Raw genomic sequence first — 23,232 nt, 5'->3', positions numbered from 1 at the left:
ATCATAGATATATGATATTATCACATTCACACATCGCCCCCCTCCAGAAAACCAACTAGAATATATGTAATCTTAAATCTATCATGCAATGATGCCTCTTTTCTTCCATCCCATTCGCTAATGAATTCGCGTTACTTAGTTATATTAATAACGTCCCAGCTCCCATAAATTTCCCCCACGAAGGCATGTAGATGCAGATGGACCATCTTATTAATTATTTTTATTAGATAATTCTACTAATATCCTCCATATATTTAATATAAATAAAAATGTCAAACTCACTTATTTTTGAAAAATTAACAATGAATGCGAAGCGATATTTATACACAACAATCATAAATAGTAATAATAATTTTAAATTGACAAAAGTAATATTATAATACAGTATAATTTATTTTTTTAGTTAAATATAAAAGGTAGTCAAAATTTTTATAAAGTATTTTTTTTATGAGGGATTATTAATCTTGCTTCTTAAATCAACAATTATAAGCACATCATCATCACTTCAATAACGATTGTCTGGTTGTGGAGGAGGATTTGTATTATTAGCTCCATTGCCACTAAAGCGATCTCTAAATCCAGAAACAACCGCGTCTGAAGCCATATTACGAACTTGGTCGTTGCTAATTACACCATCTTGAAATTCCCGTTGTGCTTTTTCAACGCTTCCACCACTAGACTTAAAAAGCTGATATATCTAGAAAGTAATGAGTGATATGATATTAATAATCTTTTTTAACAGATGCACTTTTCTAGTCATTAATGGCTCAATGGATAGTAAGGACCTATTATTAAAGATATTTTAATCAAAAGAAGTCAATATAAGGCAAGTCAGAATTAAATAGTGTAGCCCATCAACACAAAAGCAAACAAAGATAATTGTTATAATCAAAGATGACCCTGAATCACATTAGTGTTCTTCAAATAATTAATTATCTACCCTTATTATTGATTAATTATTATTATCATTAATCCTTTGGCAATTAGCACTTGAATTCCCAAGAATTCTCGAAGCAACATATTTATGTAACTATTCTAAAGCCTATATCAGAACCAAATATATTCTCTTCAATCTTTACCTGGTAGGTACTTTGATCTTGTTTAAAAACGTCCATTTGAAAATCCATTAAATATATATATATATACAGTCAACCCGTATTAAGCAGTTATGCAAGTTGCCTCTTAAGCCAGGTGTCTTATTTTGTAACAATAATAAATTTGAAAACTGGATAAGGTCGCATAGTGCAGTGACACACTTAAAACAGGTGGCCTTAAGACAAAATTTGACTGTACTTATGAAAAGAATGATAAATTAATTTTTATAAAAAAAGATTATGAACATTTCTGACCCAAAAAATAGCTCAGTTAAGATTTAAATACAGTATTGAGGTAAAAAGGTTACAAACTGATACTCTGGGCTATTGTTAACATTCCTGTGTAAATCAACATATCCCAGAAATTTTAAAATATAGCCATTAATTGATGGAGCAATGCAATATTGGAGCGTTTAAAAATATATATAAATAGGATCGATTTTAGTATAGACGGACGACAAATAAACTACCTATACGATTAAATTGTATTATAAAATAGTCATAAATACTAACTTTATTAAGGAGATACATGTCTGCAAGTGCAGCAATTGTGAATCCCAGAGCAATGAGAAGCATAAAAACACCAACAAATATCTTTCCACCAGTATTTCCTTGTAGGAGACCAATCGATGTTATTAAACCACTGATTCAAAATAGAATTTTAAAAATATCATTTATAATAATAAAATAAATACGTTACTTAAATTTAGTAACTTACGTTGTGCCTTGCCCAATTCCAATAGCATTAAAAACGCTAACAATTACTTGAAAAAAGAATACGAAGAAAAATACCATGAAATTAAAAGAGCTGTCATTTCTGAAAAACAAAACAAAAATTTAAATTGTTTAACGGAAGTTCAAGTTAGTATTATTATTCATTTAATAATACCTAAATGCTTTATAGCCAGGTCGGAACCAGCATATGAAGGAGAGAGGTGTAAATACGACAAGGTATACTAACGCTAACCCGAATGTTGAAATGTCTCCATCATTGAAAACATAAATAAAAGCGACCAAAACATTTATCAATAGTAGAAAAACATGCCCTAAAAACATAAACATGGAAAAATTTACATTAAGTTATTAACATATTTACTTTTAAAACTTACATATCCACAAATAATATAAATATCTGACAATGGTCTGAAAATTGACTGGAATATCTACATTGATATCTTGATAGAAACATGGTTTGATTGGGCAGAATGACGGGAGAGGAGGCCAATTATTTTGGTTTTCTATTTTTTAAAGAGTGAAAATATTAAAATTCAAATTTAAAAATAAAATAATTACCTCTATACGGAGAATTCTTTAACTCAGCTTCACGCCGTTCCAAATCTTTTGCCATTCGATCAAGTTCTTCTTGCCGTCTCTACAAAAATAAAAATTAGTAAGGATAAATAATGCAGTTAAGCAGTAAAATATTTATTTATTTGAAAATATAATCAGATAAATCGTAGAGGATTAGAAACCAATTGTATGCATATTATCATAAATATATATGCATATATTAGTGGTAGAACGATTTGAAAAAAATTATCGATGTCGTTTCTAGTAAAAATTCCCAATTCAGACATTTTTTATATTAATGAAAACAATCTTTGGACTATTTTACATCTGATCATATTTCTAATTTCCTACAAGAATCACTGGTTAGTGCGTAATAAGTAGAAAAAGAGAAGTGGTGGTGCTGCACATTTGTTGGTCGGACAATGTTACATCCCTAATAGTGAGTCTAACAGGCGAGCCAGTACAGAATCATATACTTTTAGAAACATTTAATAAAGTTCCAGATATGAGACAAAATGCATTACATTTACAAAACTTAATCAAAAATAGCCGTTTCTGCACCGAAGGTATGTGTTTAGAACACGTTAGTTTTTTTAGGTTTAATTTATTTCTACTCAGTTTTTGAGCATAATTCTATTACGACCCTTTATAAAATTGTAAGAATAAAGTCATAAATTCACATGGTATTTTCCGGTATCTTGAAAGGAAATATTTCATTTTTTTTCCTAACTTAGAAGAGACATAATACCAGTAATACATAAGAATAAGAAATTACAATTTATTTTCCTGATTCCCCAATAAGCAAACAGATTCCGATTAATCGTCCCATCACTAATATCAATTACAAAATTGTGAAACAGAAACAATGATAAAAAATCATAGTTAAAAGCCTCACTTTTTAAATTTTAGATCCTCTGATTGATTGCTCTGACTAAATTTCATTTTATTTTGATTATAGAATAAAAAATATATACTTAATTAAGCTAAAAATATTACAGTTACATAAGTATTACTAACTGAATTTAACTAATCATTACATAATTAATAGAAACAAAAAAAGGGGAGGAGAATGTCAGTACTCTATATTATATTATAGTATATATATATATTATAGATAAGCTCTTTTTTTTTAGTAGATGTGTATAATAATATAAATTAATGGTATGCAAGCAAATCACTTTGTTTAGAATGAGTGCAATAATACATAAAATAATCAAAAAAAAAAAAAAAAATATATATATCCGTATTTTAGTAAAGAATTCATCTGAATCGAGCATATATATAACTAAAAAGGTACCTACAAATTAATTTATGTACCACTAACAAGAAGGGCTAACTAATAAAAGTCGTGACAATTTTACCTGAAGTTCCTGTTAGTGACAAAAAAAGTGCAAAATGAAATTAATAATATAGTAACATTTGAGTGGCGAATTAAATATTCAATAAATATATATATTAGTCCCATAAAGATTTAATATAAATGTATAATGACATGAGTTATATGTCTGTACAGTGTTAGTGAGGTAACATGTCCAAATGTATGGTGTTTCAAGTTTCCAATTATTTTTTGGATATCAAAATGATGCATTATAACTTTTTCAATACAATTTAATAATAAGTTTTGAAATAGTTAGTTGATGCTTTTTTTATATACTCGTATATATATTAAATAAACCTACTCATAATGATGTAGTTATCAATCAATTTGACAACTTTTATGGAAAGTGGCATTATTATATAAATAATTTGAACTATTCAAAGCAATGAAATCAAATTACGTCCATTGCTATAACAAAATCCTATTTCACATCACAAATTTGGAAGGGTGTCGTTTATACGCATATTTTACGTGTTGACACGAAAAATGGGACTTTAACTTCGTTGATTAACTTATGATTCACAACATTCGAGTTGATTGAAAGGATTTATGATTGAAGAAAGCTGAAACAGCATTCATCGCACCTGAACACCACCACCTCGACAATGCCATGTAGCACACATAATAATACTCATAAATACACGTTTAAAAGGAGTAGACGGAGTAAAACATTACTTCAAGATCTTGAGTCGTAACATAGCTAGACTCTGGCCTGGTGTAAGAAGGAACCGGTTGCTCAGGAACCGAAACAACTTCCTCCATGACCGAAGGTCCTCCATTTTTGGACGATGGAGTGGTCTGGTTGGCAAAGGGATCGTAGCCTTCAAGGGACTCATTTACTTGTTTAGGGTCACGAGTCACACTCTGAATTGATGGATCCTGGAAATAAAGTGACATTATTATTTGCAGGAACAGTAGGAATCGTAAAAATTTAATATATATATATATTAACTTACTGCGAATGGATTTTCGGCTTCCATACTTGCGAAAGGATTTGCCATTGCCTCAAAGGAGCTCTTTTTTCCTTTTCTTTTCTATTTTAGTTTTACTCTCCTTTTTTTTCTCTTTCTTTTCTTAGTAATATTTTATAAATTACATATACATATATGTGTACGTAGTGCCACAAGTCGCAGATGAAGTCTCCTATTTTATTCTTTCTCTTTCGCGACTGATGATGAATTACGTTTTTTGGTGGCTTTCCCTTATCAGCTCGACAAACAGCGCCATCTATACATGACTCACTGCCTAGCATAGCTACCTAGCTGTGGAGTGCAGACTGTAGAGTGCTTCTACCTGCAAATAATAATAAACTCTTGCTTCTTACCATACTCATATTGAATGAGAATGATAGAATCCTCCCAACTTCCACATCGATATAATAATAACTCATAATTTCTGACCAACAGTTCGAATATATTGTGTACATCATATTATTTCCTTGACTCATAATTATGCTACTGTAATACTAATTAGTAATTATAATTGAGTACAGTAGTACTAGTAACTTATAATACGAGTTGGATTCTGAGCAAAATTTGCACTAACATAAGAACACATTTTTTGGTTGGATACGAGCTGGTCGAAGTTTGGCGACGGGACAAAAGAGCCGCATACAGAGCGATTTTTAAAGCTATTTCTTATGGGATAAATTGCTTTGACTTACGTGCTCCGCCCAAGAACGAATTAAACTCGATGTATTACTCTAATATGTGAAATGTTATATCATCAATTTTAGGACTACTTATTTCCTTATATCATTATTCCTTTCAGAAAGAGGAAATTATACAACTAAATGCAATGTGTACCCCAAAATGTACTTTGAATGAAATCTATTATGTAATTAAGCTGTATTGATGGTTGAAGTTATCCCAACATTCATAATATGTATTTAACTCCAATTATTTAATATTTATTTCTATTAATTATGTCACGTGATCTGCCGTTAACAACTAGTAGTTAAGTTATGTCTCAAATACTAAACCGATATTGTACACATATTTATTATCTGACACATTTGGTATCTACTTACTGTGTTCTGTGATAATTGCTAAGTGATATGAAGTATATACATAGTGTATATAACTTCTAATCTTGCGAACAAGCTATACATTATATTTGAATTGTTCGAGGTGAATTCAATGTTATCAACAATAATGTTTTATAATGTTACACACATTTTCGGAGTTTGAGTCACATCACTGTTCCAAAGGAGTAATTTATTCCATTTAATAGGTTTTTACTATATAATTCAGAAAAACTATTAATTAATATCAAAGTTATGACCCTCTTACAATAATTAAATTACTAAAAAACTCGTGATCTGAAATATTTTTTAATTATTTTTTAGCGTTTTCATGTAAATTGATAGTAGAATATTAATTAGAAGTTTCCTCTATTTAACTCATACCACCTTTTCTTCTAGAATTGAATCTAATATGAGCGGCCTTTAATTGCTTAGGATATTTTGGATGGTATTACTCTCTTTTTTGACTTTCCCGAAAAACTTGGAAAAAATATAGAATAATCGATAACTTTGGGAAATGACGACTGTGAAACAATTCCTTTTTCGATTCTTCGCAATTAAGTTCTGTGCTTACCATAAATCCCATTCGGAAAATACTAATAATTAGTATCCTAATCATCCAACATTATCTTCTAATATTTTTAGCATTCTCTTTTGTCACAACTCTACGATCAGAAGTTGACTTAATATTCACTCCACAAAGTAGACAAATGTAACTTTTAAGTTTCATGATTACTCATACTGACTAATTATTTATTGAATTAGAAATGTTTGCAATCACGTATGTATAATTGATATAAAGCTTACAGTTAGATATTTTTCATTAATAGTTTTTCTAAATAATCTCATGAAGGGCTTTTAAATGACATAAGTCACTTCTCTAGAACAATCATGTGACTCAAATACCATTTCCGAAGGGGTTTGTTTAATCATGGATTACTTAAAATTAATGTTAAGTAATACATAGTTTAATGTAGTTCATATGTATTATAAAATTCAAGAAAATACTCTGGAGTTTCTTAAATCTAGGAAAATAGTACATAATTTTTAATCATAAATTGCTAATTTAGTTTTTAGGACACTTGGCCGAAACCCTTTTTACCCAGAGATATTTTGCTGAATGCCCATGTTGCCCAACGGACACATTGCCGAAAAAAATAATAAATATATTGTATGATGATTCATGCTACAATACTAAGTAATCATGATTTCCATTCATATTACTCCAATTTTAAAAGATAAAATGTTTCATTATTTGCCACGAATTGCAATGATTAAGCATTCATTCATTAATTATCGTCTCTGACTATCATTCTCAAGATGGGTTTGTAATTGGTTGAGGAACTTAAAGTATCCTACATCAATAACGGTCAACAAAAAACACTGTATATTATTGTGTATATAACACCGTGATTTATTAGGCAATTGACATGATTTTTGTTACGACTGTTCTAATGGTTTTTTCTTAAAGTATAATATAATTTTTTTTTCAAGATTTGCTCCACCAAAAATCTCTGATTGAACAATTTTCTCGTCAAAATCAATAAGACAATTAAGATTCCCTTTTACTGTTGGTCGAAATCTCCTCGCACAATAATGAAAATAATTGTTTAACAATACCCAATGGAATATGTAAAAAAGAGAATATTATTTGGTCTATGAATTCAATATGAGATAAAGGTTGCTTGGCGATTGAATATAAAATAATCTATTTTTATTTAAATTACTTAACCAATGTCGGTCTAAATTATCATTGATAAGAAGTAAAAGTATTTCAGCTTCGTAGAACTACAGGACAATTATTCGGAGAATGAGGGCCTTTTGAATGATTCCTCAGGTGAGTCAGTTCTACATCTAGATCAAATAGATAAACAAATTTAATTACAAATCAATATATTTACTGTTATAAGTGGTAGACATTATCATTAACTAAGTCTACTGTATTAATGTCATAATTTATTAAAAGCGTAGCTATTTATTTGTAATTCCGTTATACCCTAGCTATTATAGAAACAGACACCAAAACTTTACAATAAGATTCGCCCTGAATCTCACACCTCTACCCTTGCCCTTCACTACATTTGTTCCTTCTCTTACATCAATCATCAATTTAAAGTTGATAATATTGTAGAGAAAAACGCGTGCAAGGAGAAGGGGGGAAAAATACATATGGTATCATTGTTTAAAATACTGATGTGATTATCATCTGCCTGCTTTATTATGATTTTTGAGGGTATAACGAAAGTTATACTACTATTTATAAAAGTAGACTTAGTTAATGTCTACTATTTTATGACATAGCGTAGCTATATATTTGTAATTTTATAAAGTAATTTACTCCAAACCAGTTAGAAAGAAGGAACACAAATTAAAACACAATTGTTATATACTTTACTAAATATCAATTTCCGATACGGCGTAAACTTCGAAACTTAACACCGACTTGAACTGAATAAAATAATATTTTATCAATTATAAATTAACTATTTCCTTATAGGAACATTGTAAAACCGATGAAAAGCTCGTGATTCCTTATAATAAAAACATATGTAGTTAAATAACTTCTTCAACTGAACAGTCATTAGCTCTTTTTGAAGCTAAAACAATCCCTCTTAAGCTATGAGCTTTAAAAACTTCAATAATAATACCTGTCATTTGCATGATCTCTTAACCATTTATTAGCGGTCTGAGTTGCAAAGGGCTGGCAATTTCCTTCAACGTCACAAACAATTTATCTTTTAATTCTACTCTTATTTATATATTCAATGATATGTCTGAATGGATCCAGTCTCTCTTCTAAGAAAAACTTGCTAAATTTATTCTACTTCTAATATGGCCTAAACTTGAACTTAGTAAAGTTAAAGAACTAGCTCTAGCTGTACATGCCAATGCTATTAAAGAAAGGACCTTTTTTGCTAATATTTCATATGATACTACTATTCAGACACCCTGTGTAAAGAATAGTAGACTGTATATTTATGAAATCTATTTTTGTAACCTAGTGTACGAATAGCAACCCTCAACAATGAATATGATGAATATTATTACCTCAGTAAATAAATACGACAATGTTTGTAATGAGAATACTATTTTATTGAATACAAAAAAGCAAATTATACTTCTTCCTTACACTAACAACAAAATAGCATACACTAAGAGAAAGGGATTATATTAAATTATTCACATTTCACAGTGAAGAACTCCTTTTGGTGGCGTGCATTAATAGTAAGCCAAGTTATAACTCTTTCTCTCTTTTGGCTCTAATAGACAAAATGAGAAAATTGAACAAGTTCAAACTTGCAACAATTGTTTGACAAATTCAAACTTGTAATGATTAATTATGCTAACGTGGTTTGTATAATACAAATTGCAATATTAAACTAAAATGATAGATTTGCCGCGACACTCCCCCATGAGGCTTTTAGCGATCTTGAGATGTATAAAGGTCTCATAATCAAAGTTGATAATTCTGTAGAGAAAAACGCGTGCAAGGGGGGTAGGGGGAGAAAGACTTATGGTATCATTGTTTAAAATACTGATGTGATTATCATATGCCTGCTTTATTATGATTTTTGAGGGTATAACGAATGTATTTATTAGCAAAATGTTTAATATGAATATAAACTACATATAATTGACTTATACGTTTTTTATGCATTAATTTGAAAACGTCCCACTCTATGAAATTGTAATTAATTATGAACCATATTCTCAGAATAATAACGGATAAAACGACAAAGTAAGAGTGGAGTTTAATCAAAAATATAATCACCCTTTTTCCTTATGTGCAAGTTGCATATACAATTGTCCACAGGATAGATATATCTCTACCGATGAGAGATTAATAATTATTAATAATAAAGTAAATGTCAAAATCATAAAATAATGTTAGATTTAAATCCATATCTTCTTCCAATCTTAGTACGAACAGCTTTTAGAATCCCACTTTCATTTATTTCATTTTTATCTAAAAAAAGAAAAGTTAATCCATGCAGTCAAATTTTAAACCTTAATTAGTTATCTTAGATACAAAAATAAGACTCCTTTATAACTGATAAGACAATTCAGGCAACCATTCTTGACTTAATGTAGTTTTCTAACATGACATCGTAAAGATTTAGAGCAAAAGCTAATTATGTAGTAATGTCCGGCGATATTAATCCTTATTAAGAGCACCCAAAAAAGATTTCCCCCGGTTATTTATGCTTGTATAACAACATACTATTATCATGAAGGATACACACAGTTGCTAATTATAATGCTACACCCAATGCAACTTCCCCCGTTGTTGTGACCATTTAAGCAGTTGTTTTTGCCTTTTATGAGTTTTCTGAACCCCATTTCTTGGAGCTTATCAACCATAGCTAAGCCTTAAGTGAAGAAAGTAGTGTAAGACAAAGTAGTTGCAAACCATCCAAAGCTACTACTACCGTTGTTGTGACCATTTCAGCAGTTTTTTTTTGCCATTTCATGAGTTGTGTATCATAATTCTTGATATGTTTAGCTAAAATATAATCATATTTTATGATTAGATTTATAAAAAAATGAATACTTAGTGTTAGATGGTACAAAATTCAGAGTTTCATTTCAAAATTACTAAATGTTTTATACTTTTTACTGATAGCTTGATCGTAATTTGGTGTAGAGGACGCAAGACATGCTGAAAATTATCTCAACTTCACAATTTACAATGGTGGCATTTCTATAAATGACATCATTACCAATATCCTCCATTATTTTAATGATGGTTCCTCGGGAATGGACGTGTTTACTCGTGTATTTCTCCATAAATTTTTTGAACGTAGGATGATTAGCAATGGATAAGGGTATATTACATGTAATAAGCATCTTTGTGAGATCAGAGTTAAAGTCTGACTTGATGTATTCATCATTAACTTGATTTTTTTAGATCTATATCCATGCTCTTGATATGAGATGAGGATAAGGAGTGGCGTGGAATTTTAGACAGGGGACTAAAGGCACATTTATATCTACAAATCCGACAAGCTATCTGTTTCTCATCCGGTCAGTATTTTCCAAATTCCTGGGCCTCCATTTTCAGAATTCCAAACAGAAGGCCACGTTATTTCAGGGATTTTATTCATTTCTCTATCGACTATCAGCATCTAATATTATATTAATATTGAATAATAAAGGCGGGAATGATAACGTTCTTGATAGAAGCAGATGTATATTATTTAATCAATGATGCCATGCGTATTTATTCTTTTCTCCTCGCACGCTTTTGTATTCTTACCAAAATTATCACTCTTACCAATGACCTTGTCCACTCGTTAGGCTTTGATAAAATCGTGCTGGTAGTTGCCAACTTTCCCACAAAGTTTTTACTCGGTACCTAACTGTATAAGTCCAGAATACAACTGGACTATCGATCCGATGAAACCCAAAAACTACATAATATTAAATGCTCGAAAGAAAGAAATATATCGCCCCCATCATCGGAAAACAATCGTAATGCATCTCAAACCAGTTGGTTGATCCTCAGAACCTTGCCACCCTTGTTGAAACAGACCAAAGTCAGATTCTTCTATGGAGTCTCCTGGCTAAGGTGAAAAACTCCAGACTCCAAATAAAATCAATAGCTCAAAAAAAAACGGAGCATATGTAAATGGGAACGCCTGCTTGTCGTGTAGCTTCCATCATACCGAGTCTATGCCGGGTTAAAATTCATTCATTCATAAGCCTGGTTTCTTATTTGAATTTAATTAAAATAACTTCTGCTCATTCCGGTCCTTCCTTAGATACGTTTAGGGATTGAATAGGCTCATTACAACCGAGTAAAAAACATACCCCTTCCACAAAAGTGAAGGGTTCTATTAAGGAAACATGGAAATTCTTCGATTCCTTTAATCACATGGGCATGGCTTAATTTTTTTTTGGAAAGTTGAATTTATACGCCTCTGCTTCCCTGAGCATCAAGGTGCCCTTCTGATATGCAAAAATACACCCTGGTCGACAGGCTGTTTAGGTGAACTACTGGACTTCTAAGCACCAATGACACCCTTCTAATATGCTATAATACACCCTGGTCCACAGGTTGTATAGGTGAACTGCTGGGCCCTGAGGCAAGTTAAATTTATCTGCCGTTATTTCCCTGAGCATAAGGTACCCTTCTAATATTCCAAAATAAACATCTGCCTTGTCGTTGTACGTTTGAAGTGCTGGACGCCGAGTCAGTTTAAACTCCACAGCCGTCACGTTTCTAAGCACCAAGGAACCCTTCTAACATGCTATAATATTCTTGGCCCACAGGCTGCATAGGCCAACTGCTGGTCTTTGAGGTACCTTAATAATCAGGGAAGAAGCGGCGTCTAAATAAAACTTGCATCGGGGTCCAGTAGTTCCCCTACACAGCCTGTGGGCCAGGGTTTATTTTTGCATATTAGAAGCGTACCTTGATGCTCAGGGAAGTGGAGGCGTATAAATTCAACTTGCTTCAAGATCCAGTAGTTCACCAAAACAACCTGTGAGCCAGGGTGTATTATAGATTAGAAAGGGTTTATCCTGGCATGTTTCTTCAACGTTCAATAGTTTTATTGTCTGAATATAATATAAATTGTTACAAAATTGCACACACTAATATTGGCTTGCAATGAAATTACTCACAATCATATTGCTTCACGGTGATATTACCCACAACGTTTTTGTCTCACAATGATAATGTACATAACGATATTACCCCAAAGTTTTTATCTGCAAACTATTTACCACAATAATTTCCCAGTGAACCTTTATTAACAGTGATGAAAATCAAGTGTATTTTTAGCTGGTCCGTTTTTTTTTTATTGGCAGTCTGAAGAAGGAATTTTCTTTTCCTTAGCAATTGTCATTTTTATTTAATTCCTGAGTAGTGATTCCTGATTTTTTTTCCTTTCTTACATACTAAATAGATTCAAAACCTGATTGAACATTCGTATGTTCGCATAAAAGACGGAGCGTAACCCTGAGGATTTGTTGCGGAGTGATAATTATAAGTCCTTTTTGGACTCATAATATAATTGGGGATCGACATCGGAGTAATTATAGCTTATGTCCTTGTTTATTTCCTTTTCTCCTTCCTCCCTTGTCACAAGTGATTGTAGCTGATCTAATGCATGAAGCGCCAAGAGCATTATTCTTTCTCTCCTCCTAAACATTCTTCAATTCGTCAGTATTACCATGTTTATTTCCGGTTTATTTATTTTTTTTATATACCCATTCTATACTGGATTTTCATCATTATTTATTAATATAATCAGATTTGAAAATAATACTATCTACCAGTATGTTAAAAAAAGAAATCGAAAATTAACATGGTAGCCCTGCCAATTGTATAATGTTTTGGAGAAGAGCAGCTTAGTCATCATGACGTCTACTAGATTAGCTGTAAATATCTCGGAGAGGTTTGAAAAGAAAGTAAATACTATTCCTACTCTGTATCTTGTAAAAAGATGCCAAGAATGACTTCGGAGTGGATCCAAACTCTATTCTTAGTCCGAAAAGGACTTTTTATCATAACTACATATAATTTCCCTACAAGTATTGCATAGCCAAGAAGTTCTACAATATGAATCCATTAACTTACTCATTTTTTATCTAGGTTGAATGACTTACCAATTGTTCAAATTTGATGAAATTTGTGTCCTTAAATTGTAATGCTCTCAGTAAAGATACGGGAAGAGTTTACCATATGTAGCCTTGATATTATAATATTAAACTGCCATGTCCTCTAAATATTGATATCATATTAACTTCTTAATTAAAAAATTGCTATTGACGAGAATCGGATACAATGTTATGTAGGACGTAAAAGAAAAATTCCATCGACATAATCAAGACCCCCCCCAAAAAAAAAAAAAAAGACATCTCAAATTGTTTAAATGTATAATTGTGAATAGATATTACTGAAGTTTGCTTTAAAATTAAACAAAAATAATGTACAATTTAAAAATAAAAGCTTATGTTAATTTTATAGCTTGTCTTCCTGAATGTTTGATAAAATTTATTCACATTTTACATGTTTCAAATATAATATTATGCATATAACAACAACATTTAAATATAACAATTATTTTTTATTTTTTAAAGATTAAATTTCATCATATAATTGCTATATATAAATATATCATTCTAATTCCTTTTTTGCTGATAATGAAGGAGAAAGATTATAGATTTATGGCAAGTCTTCCAGATTTTTGTCATGTTCCTTTGTGGTTTTGGGATCCAAGCCTTTAGAAAATTCCAATTTCAACAGGATAAGTAAAACTGTATTCACAGTAATAATTTGAAGCTTTACTTAAAGAATAGAATCGAATCAAGTCCTGGTGCTTCTAATTTTATGCAAGATATGAACAAGATGTATGTCTCCTGCAATGTCCCACTCCATATCGATATTCATCCAAATCTTGTAAAATTTATTAAACTTAATACTGTCAAAGCCATTCCTTCTTACTACACTATCACAAAGTAAATGAACTCCCCCAAGTAAAGTAGTGCTGTCAAAGATTAAGAAAGAACTTATAAGAAATGATAATCTTCTTGCCTTTAACGAATCTATGATCAATGACTGCAGTATAGATCTTTAGGGTAATTGTTAGTTGCCCTTATTTAATGAATTTAGAAAAAGTTGAGAAGGCTGACAATGGAACAAAAAAAGACTAAAGTATTCATAACGTTTTTGCTCAGATTTATGTGGCAAGAGACTAAAGGGGTTCATTATTGAAGAAAAACAGTCAAAAATCTTAATCAACATTTTCAAATGATGTTGAATGTCAATTGTCTCTCTCACAGTCTGAACAAAATAGCAATGCTATCTCCTAATTACTTCGAAAATACCATGTAAAGTAAATTTTTGGTTTCTTAATTATGGTGATCGAAAACGATTGAATACTACCCTGAGTAATTCAATTCAGTCTTAATGGCATGGAGGAAAACAGTGATGTAGTCAATGAATCAACAGCAATAACGTTATCCATATGATACCTTTGTTATAGTGATATTTGTACGCACAACTTAAACGTGTACTAATGAATGAGGTCGCTACAATTTTAGTCGACGTTATCATTAATATAGTTGATAATATTGTAGAGAAAAACGCGTGCGAGGAGGAGGGGAAAAAAAAGACATATGGTATCATTGTTTAAAATACTGATGTGATTATCATCTGCCTGCTTTATTATGATTTTTGAGGGTATAACTAATGTATTTATTAGCAAAATGTTTAATGAAGATATACTACGTATAATTGACTTCGACGTTTTTATCCGTTACAGTAGATTTGAAAACGTCACACTCCATGAAATTGTAATTCATTATTAACCTTATTCTCAGAATAATAGCTAATGAAACGACAAAGTAGAGTATTTGAAATATATTTGAAGCTCAAAGTTTAAAAAAGAAGGCTTTAATGAAATATAATCTACATACTAAAAAATAAACCATTAAACATTTAAGTTAAATATACAAAATTAAACAATTAAAATCATATAACTATTAATAATAATAAATTATAAATAAAGAATATTGAAATAATAGATTGATCCAGATAATTTTTTCTTGTTCTAACATCGGAATTCAGTTAAATATGTCATAACTTTAGGTTGCAATACACAAGCGAGACGTAGAGTTTAATCAAAAAGATAATCACCCCTCTTCTTCATGTGGAAGTTGCTATATACAATTGTGCACAGGATAGATATATCTCTACCGATGAGATCTAACTAATTATTCATAATAAAGTAAATGTCAAAATCATAAAATTAGACAATAAATATATTAATAAAAAAATGTTAGAAATAAATTCATCTTAAAGATTTAGAGCAAAAGCTAATTATGTAGTAATGTCCGGCGATATTACTCCTTATTAAGAGCATCAAAAATATTTCCCCCGTTATTTAGGTATGCTTATATAACAACATACTATTATCATGAAGGATATACACAATTGTTAATTATAATGCAACACCCAATGTAACTACCCTCGTTGTTGTGACCATTTAAACAGTTGTTTTTGCCTTTTATGAGTTTTCTGAACACCATTTCTTGGAGCCCATCAACCATAGCTAAGCCTTAAGTGATAAAAAAGTAATATTTAATGACTATGTAATATTGGAAAACCTAATTATCATACCCAAGTCTTAAAACGAAGTAAGTAGTCTCAGACAAACTTGTTGCAAACCATCCAAAGCTACTACCCCCGTTGTTGTGACCATTTAAGCAGTTGTTTTTGCCCTTTACTGAGTTGTGTATCATAATTCTTGATATGTTTAGCTAAAATAGAATCATATTTTATGGTTAGATTTAAAAAAAATTGAATACTTACTGTGAAATAGTACAAAATTCAGAGTTCCATTTCGATATTCGTAAATACTTTTTACTGATAACTTGATCGTCATTTGGTGTGGATGACTCAAAACATTTTATATGTATTTCTATAAATGACATCAGTAACAACATCCTCCATTAATTTAATGATGGTTCCTCGGGAAGGGATATGTTTACCCTTGTATTTCTCCATAAATTTTTTGAACGTAGATGATTAGCAATGGATAAGGTTATATTACATACAATAAGCATCCTTGTGAAATCAGAGTTAAAGTCTGACTTGATGTATTCATCGTTAAATTGATTTTATAGATGAATATCCATACTCTAGTTATGAGATGAGGATAATGAGTGGCGTGTAATTCTAGACAGGGGACTAAAGGCACATTTATATCGACAAATCCGACAAACCATCTGTTTCTCATCCAGTAAGTATTTTCCAAATTCCTAGGCCTCCATTTTCAGAAATCCAGACAGAAGGCGACGTTATTTTAGGCATTTTATTCAGTTCTCTATCGACTATCCCCATCTAATATTATTATATTAATATTGAATAATAAAGGCGGGAATGATAACGTTCATGATTGATAGAAGAAGATGTATATTATTTAATCAATGATGCCATAAGTAATTCTTCTTTTCTCCTCGCACGCTTTTGTATTCTTACCAAAATTATCACCCTTAATCATTAATAAAACTTACATATAACGATCAATATAAGAAACCAAATATTAAGATACATTTTTAATGTTATACTTGTATCTACCTATATTCATCATTATCATTAATTATTTTACATTTTCATTATAGATTCAATTCATATTAAAAATTAAATATTCAGAGCTGTAGTTGAGTCTACCTTTTTAGTATTTAGGTCAAGTCCGAGTCCTCATGCTATGGGTATTTCTTGTTCTAAGTCATAATACTCCAAGTTTTTCTGTTTCTGAGTACAATTCTTTATGCTCCGAGTCCATGGAAAAATAAGTAATGTCTGGATCTACCTGTTGTCTCGTCTAAGGCAAGATACCCACAAGTTATTTCGTTATTTTTTAGAACAATAATTTACTTTTGGACTCAATTGACTTTGTGATGGCGTAGTGAGGATAAAAGGAATAAAAGAATAATGATCACAGCTTTGATAAATAAAAACAGATATTAAGGCACAAAGCACTCTCCCTGATTCAGGTAACAACTGCAAAAAGCTAAACCCTCCTTTATAATAGCTTTTTCTGCAACTCTGAATATAACTTATTATACGTACTGTACTGTACATATTTACATATTAACACAAATACTGAACATTACCCCCTAATTAATTTATCTATTAGTTGTTTTCTTTGTTCATCCCTATTTGGTTTAGATGTCTTTTCAAAAAATCTTCTTGGTTTCTGATTTTAGTAATATCGATGTGTGCTCTCTTCCATTGCTCAAGAGGGTTGAATTATTGGAAATTTTCTGAGGGAGATGATGCGATGCTTTGGTGTCTGTTAAACAAGTTGACAACGCCCTCCATATCGATGTTGAGATTGGGCCACCAAATTCATCTCCTAGCAGCTGCTGTCATCTTTGCTGTGCCACTGTGTGCAATGTGGAGTTCGTCGAAAAAACTATTATCTAAGGAAAATGGAACCACTAGCCATATACCTCAGAAAAATAGATCGTGACAAATTGAAAAATCCTTTTACTTTAACAGGAATATTTGGTTATGTTTATTGTTCAGTCTTCACTTTTGGTAGCTTCTATTACGTTTCGGAGTTCTTCATCATCTTGTTCGTCATTATTAATAAAAAATAGTTGACAACATCATCTGTGTCTTATTGTGTTTCTGGGATATCTGTTGGGACTCTTGACAAAAAATCTGCATCAACGTTGGAGATACCATGGATATGTCTTATCACATGGTCGAACGATAGCATAACATAAAGATATAGGCGTACTGTAACGACAGGAAGCTGTTCTTTGCTTGGAGCAAATATATCTTCAAGATTTCTATGATCTATCCTGATCTCAAATTGATGACCTAAAATGTATCGTTCAAAATTATTCATACCATAAATGATCCCAGTAGCTACCCTATTGATTTGGGAATATTTCGTTAACCACAAGGGATATTTTTTGTGATGCAAATGCAACTAGACATTCTTATTTATCGATGATTGGATATAAAAGGGTTCCCAGACCTACAAGAGAGGCACCCGTGCTAAGGATTAGGGGCAATGATAGGTCATAATGCGTTAGATATGACGCCTTAGTCAATACTTCCTTTAGAGTATTAAATATGGGTTTTATAGCTTTAGACCAAGAACGATTTGTTCTCCTTCGTGAATTAATACAGTGGTTTGGCTATGATTGTAATAGTTATTGGATAAAATTTCCATAAAATTGGACCAGCCTAGGAAAGATTCACTTCTGCAAGATTTGATGGAGTAAGATTAGCAGATCATTGATATATATTTTAATATTGGGAATACCATAATAGATTTTTTCTTGGGTCGCTTGTAATCTAGTAGGCACAGTAAAAAGACCCTATGGCAAAATATTATTGTGGAGAAGTCCAATAGGAGGATTAATAATGGGGAGTTTCTTTCATTCTTTATCCAATAAAAAATGTTCACCTTTTTGACAGTCTAGCTTCGTAAAATATCGAGTTCCAGCTTACCCTGCAAGTGGTTCGTCCGGATGAGGGAGAGGGAATCGTTTTTTTATTCACGATGGGCAATATTGTCTGCGTGTACTTTGCACAGAGAAAGGCTTAGCTATTAAAGTTTAAATACCGTTACAATTTAGGCCTATCTTCATCCTTTGCTTTGCACTCTAGGTACGACATTTTTGATTATGCATCCTGGATTTATGACTAGGTTTGTTACATCTTTGGGAAACAGTTTTATAAAATAAAGTTTGATGCAATTTCCAAATCCAAGTATGGGTTAATAGACTTGGGTGAAAGTGAGTTCGTACCATATAAGGGAAGAACGTTTGACAGAGACCCGTAAGTAAACAGAGCCTATTGTCTTAATTTTACCCCCTCCATAAACTGACAAGGAACCCACGGCGATTAATTTTTGACAAACTTACTCGGGATTATGATGACATTGGAATCTATATCCAAGATAACATTTACAAGGGCTCCCTTGACTTCTAGGTTGGCAAACACCCTGTTTTTAAAACCAATAGACTTGTGAAGCGAAGGGAATAGATGAATCTACTTTAACAAAGCTTTTATTTTCCCCATAACCGGAGTAGTGCTTATCCCAAGCAGGGCATTGTTTTTTGTACTTCACATGCGAATTAATACAGTTCTTAGAATGGACAATTTTGTCTGGGGATCATTTAGGCTCCTTAGAAACCTTGATTTGATGGTGGAGGCTACGAACGTCCTTAAATTCAGACAAAACGAGTACCCATTCTTAGTTTCCTATACCTTAGTGTGAGCTTGAACAGATTTGATAGATCTGGCAATTTGGGAAAGATCCTTGCGAGTAGTTTTATCTTCTTTGAGAGCTACTTGATTTTGGTTATGAGGTGTTTCGGAGTATAAACACAAAAGGGATTTTGTCCTAGAATGAGGAATCACAAGACTACAGTTATTCTTGAGAATCTGACCTGCTTTCGGAGTCTTGACACGAAGTCCTTATTCAATTCTCCATTTACTTTATTTATATTTTCTAAACTTTCTACAATAAGTGGACTGAAGTAAAATGAAGATGCAAAAGAAATGGTAAATATAGTCTAACACAATATGATGATCTAGTCTCTGTAAGATGAAAAAGGGTTGATTTAGCAAACATATGAAGGAAGATGGATGATCATATGGCTGTCCTATACTTAATTTCTCAAGAAAAAATACTCATAAAACAGACAACCCATGTTCACTTTTGGATGAACACGGAAATTGTGAGCAGGTATTTGGCCGAAAGAAAATTTACTGAATTTACATTTTACCGTACGGATAATTGGTATTTTTCATATTCTATATATGTCGTATAGCTAAATTAATTAGTGTTCTATTGTATACTGTTTTTTATTAATTACATTAATTAATGATCATTATATAAACACAACACAGTAGTATGTGGTTTGAATCTTTACCGTTGTAGTACTTTAAATAAATTAAATTATAAGGAAACGCGACGGCAATTCAAACGGAAGAAGTGTTAATCACTGAACACTACCCCTTCAGAATTTTACATACCAAATCTTATCTTTTATACCTGTAAACAGATTTTAAAAAGTTATAACTTAAATAATACATAATAAATCAAGAGCTTTTTTTATATTTACATATAGAAGATATTCAACTAAATTTAAACTATTAAAAGTAAATGACACAGTTCCAACTATTTTTGCCGTTGACTATGCTAAATCTTTTGATAATGTTCAAATTATCATATAACAAAGACCCTGAATAAAAAAATACTGGTTAGATGACTGTAAGAATGGTAAGATGTATGTTAGTTTCTGGAATATCAATCGTAGGTTTTGGAAAGAATAAACCCCCTCTATAAATCTGGGAGTGTATGCAACCAAGGAGACACTCCTTCGGAATTACTGTTTAGAATACGTACATATCCTCTGACATAAGATGAAAAAATAAGTGCCACAATACCTCACCATAGAACATCAACTTTAGTTTATGTGAATGACATGCCTGTAATGTTTGTTAGGAAAAAGGATGATGTAACATGTGCTGCTATTAGTTTTTTTAAGTATATTGAAATCTTTTCAAAAAAGTCGGTACTAGTGCTAAACATGGATAAACTGAAATTATGAAACCTTAACAAGGGATCTCAAAAGCGTACTAAAAATGAAATATGTAGCATATTTTAATACCCTGGTAGTCTATCTAGATTTAAACGCTCAGGAAGAAACGAAGCATTCATTGTTGCAAAAGTCAAGAAACTATGTTTGAGATATTGAGGTCTTGAAATGAAAATAATTGACGAAATTACGATATGGAACTCAATGATAGTCTCAAATATTATGCACATAATTAATGATTGTCCTTTCAATCGAATCACTTTATATGGTATTACTAGTTTCATCGTAAAATTTATTGGTTTATACAGTAAAAAACTTTTCATTAGACCGGGCATTTTTAAGCAAAAATTATGGGAATTAGGTCTTATTTTATGGAAATGGATCTAGAGGGCGGAAGTACAACATTTATAAAAGGATTGATATTGAATGACAAATGTGGACAAAAATTATTAAAAAAAGATTTAGAATATCTATTTTATTATGAATGATCTACTTCAGGTTGATGTTGTGTATTCGTATTAACATGTAAATACTGTATGTATAATAATATATATTTTTGAGTTTTTCACACCCCAAAACATAACTTAAAGTAAATATAACTTATTATATGTACTATACAAGTATTTACATGTTAATACGAATACACAACATTAACCATTTGTTAAAATCAGGTTTTTACATTGAAAAGAAAAACAAATAGCATTCACCCTATCCGTTCATTTTTTGAACGAATGAACGACGAACGAAAAAAAATATTTTGAAGTTCATTTTCTTATTGTCCGTAAGAGGTAGACTTTTCACTATTTTTTCCGAAGATTATAACAACTTTTTTTCTTGATTATGGGTATAGGTATAATTATTATCTTTGATGGCTACCAAAATAAAGTTTATTTAGTCATTTTTTTCGCAGTCCGTAGCTTAGTTTAATTGCACCATTCACTGGAAAATAGGTCATCTCTAGATAGGCTTCAAAATTATAAATAGGGTGTAATGGATAAAATAAATGTATGATGGACGTTAATGAGTTTATTTATCTAGTATCTAGTCAAGTTTGTATCTAATCTATCCATGCGAAGTAAATAAATTTCAACTTGACATCAGGACCTTCAATCTTATTACTGGGCAATATGAAAGTACTGTGTCTTGATTTATAACATCAACTTTTTTTCAATATTCCGGAGAGGGTAGGAATTATATACTCGAATTTCATATTATACCATTTTTTATGTATTAAGATAGAACGTAATATAGCCAGTCGCCAATTTAGTAATAAATAGGGAGTCGTGAAGGAGTATGTAGAAATCGGTGATATTCTTGACATAAGAGTAATTCATTACTAAAAGATAAAAATATTACGTACGTATAAAAAAAGATTAAACTAAGTACAATTATAAAACAAGATAAATATGAAACCAGGATAATCATCCGACCCATCAAATGAGGGTATCAAATCAAATACATGAGACAATTACATTGTAGTTATTTAAAAATATCAACTTTTGTACGATACTGTACTCTGTAATTCCTAAAAATTTAATTCAATTCTCTAGGTGTTTAAGGAAGTTTTTTTTTTTTTATTGAAATATCATATTTTATTTGTCGTATATTTTAATTAAATGACTGATAAATCTAAACCCTTTTTTACCTTATGAATAAATGCAATACATTTACCAATCTATCTTTTATTGATATACCTTTTTGTGTATGCACACGTATGTGTTAAAACAGTGTATTTTTGAGCTCAAGAGAATATAGTCACATTTTATCTTTATTCCTTGTCTAGTGTCTCTTTTACTTCTCCTACCACCTTATCTAGGCGACGAATCATAGTAGTAATATTATTCTAACTAAGTCAATTGTAATACACCACAATTGACGAAAAGGACGGTAAAACTCCTACCCAGTTTGAAGCTCGCTGAGCTCCGTGATGCGTAGGGGGGGGGGCGCATGGAATTAGTGGAGTATGTAAAGGAACTGGAATGAAAGAGAAAGGCCAAATTGGTTTCAGTTATTCGAGGCTACCTGTCTCAATTTGGGTGTGGTGACCCAAAGAGCTTCGATTCTGCTACCACTGGTCCTACGCTACCCTGTGCCAATGATTAAAAGGTGTCCTCAACGTCTGCAGGACATCTAGTGGTAACCCAACCTCAACCCTTCGATATGAGTGATGCTCGCAGAGGTCACTAATTAGCGTCCTGGATGGACGAAATTAACATATATGCCAGACTTTTTGGGGAAATGTCTGCTGTGAAAAGAGAAAGCCTCGTTGTTACACTGTGCTGGAGATGGAGTGCAATATTAGTTCAAGACCCTCAGCGTGTCTCCGGATATTAAGGAAGATGAGTAGGAAGCGGCAATTAGGGTGA

General features: G+C 31.4%; 1 protein-coding gene and 2 long non-coding RNA genes across 5 annotated transcripts; 1 reads left to right on the top strand and 2 right to left on the bottom strand.

Annotated features, from left to right (window-relative positions):
- Positions 1 to 231: 231 nt before the first annotated feature.
- On the bottom strand, positions 232 to 5,047 carry Scamp (secretory carrier membrane protein). The gene is made up of 8 exons (XM_040711272.2): positions 4,719 to 5,047; positions 4,438 to 4,641; positions 2,388 to 2,466; positions 2,204 to 2,332; positions 1,984 to 2,140; positions 1,813 to 1,911; positions 1,608 to 1,737; positions 232 to 697 (listed from the first exon to the last, which is right to left on the bottom strand). The coding sequence occupies exons 1-8, from the start codon at positions 4,761 to 4,763 to the stop codon at positions 506 to 508; spliced, it is 1,035 nt and encodes a 344-aa protein (XP_040567206.1). The 5' UTR covers positions 4,764 to 5,047; the 3' UTR covers positions 232 to 505.
- A 64-nt stretch (positions 5,048 to 5,111) lies between these two features.
- On the top strand, positions 5,112 to 14,756 carry LOC121116952 (uncharacterized). Of its 3 annotated transcripts, none has more exons than XR_005863990.2 (3): positions 5,112 to 5,646; positions 7,280 to 7,622; positions 13,943 to 14,756. It is a non-coding gene; the product is annotated as an uncharacterized lncRNA (long non-coding RNA). The 3 variants fall into 3 exon arrangements; XR_005863991.2 differs by lacking the exon at positions 13,943 to 14,756 and adding an exon at positions 10,410 to 13,861; XR_011779684.1 differs by lacking the exon at positions 13,943 to 14,756 and having other exon boundaries at positions 7,280 to 8,346.
- A 915-nt stretch (positions 14,757 to 15,671) lies between these two features.
- Positions 15,672 to 16,798, bottom strand: LOC139905160 (uncharacterized). Its single transcript, XR_011779685.1, has 3 exons — positions 16,107 to 16,798; positions 15,915 to 16,054; positions 15,672 to 15,852 (listed from the first exon to the last, which is right to left on the bottom strand). It is a non-coding gene; the product is annotated as an uncharacterized lncRNA (long non-coding RNA).
- Positions 16,799 to 23,232: the final 6,434 nt, after the last annotated feature.

This window comes from Lepeophtheirus salmonis, chromosome 4 (assembly GCF_016086655.4).
Source record: "Lepeophtheirus salmonis chromosome 4, UVic_Lsal_1.4, whole genome shotgun sequence".
Taxonomy (NCBI): domain Eukaryota; kingdom Metazoa; phylum Arthropoda; class Copepoda; order Siphonostomatoida; family Caligidae; genus Lepeophtheirus; species Lepeophtheirus salmonis.
This window is presented reverse-complemented; position numbering and strand designations above follow the sequence as displayed.

Bases quoted from the DNA above. Each gene is read 5' to 3' on its own strand.
- Scamp (XM_040711272.2), bottom strand. From the start codon at position 4,763: ATGGCAAATCCTTTCGCAAGTATGGAAGCCGAAAATCCATTCGCA. The intron at 2,333-2,387 runs GTAATTATTTTA...TTTAAAAAATAG, and splicing joins AAAGAATTCTCCGTATAGAG to AAAACCAAAATAATTGGCCT. The intron at 698-1,607 runs GTTAGTATTTAT...ATTACTTTCTAG, and splicing joins ACATGTATCTCCTTAATAAA to ATATATCAGCTTTTTAAGTC.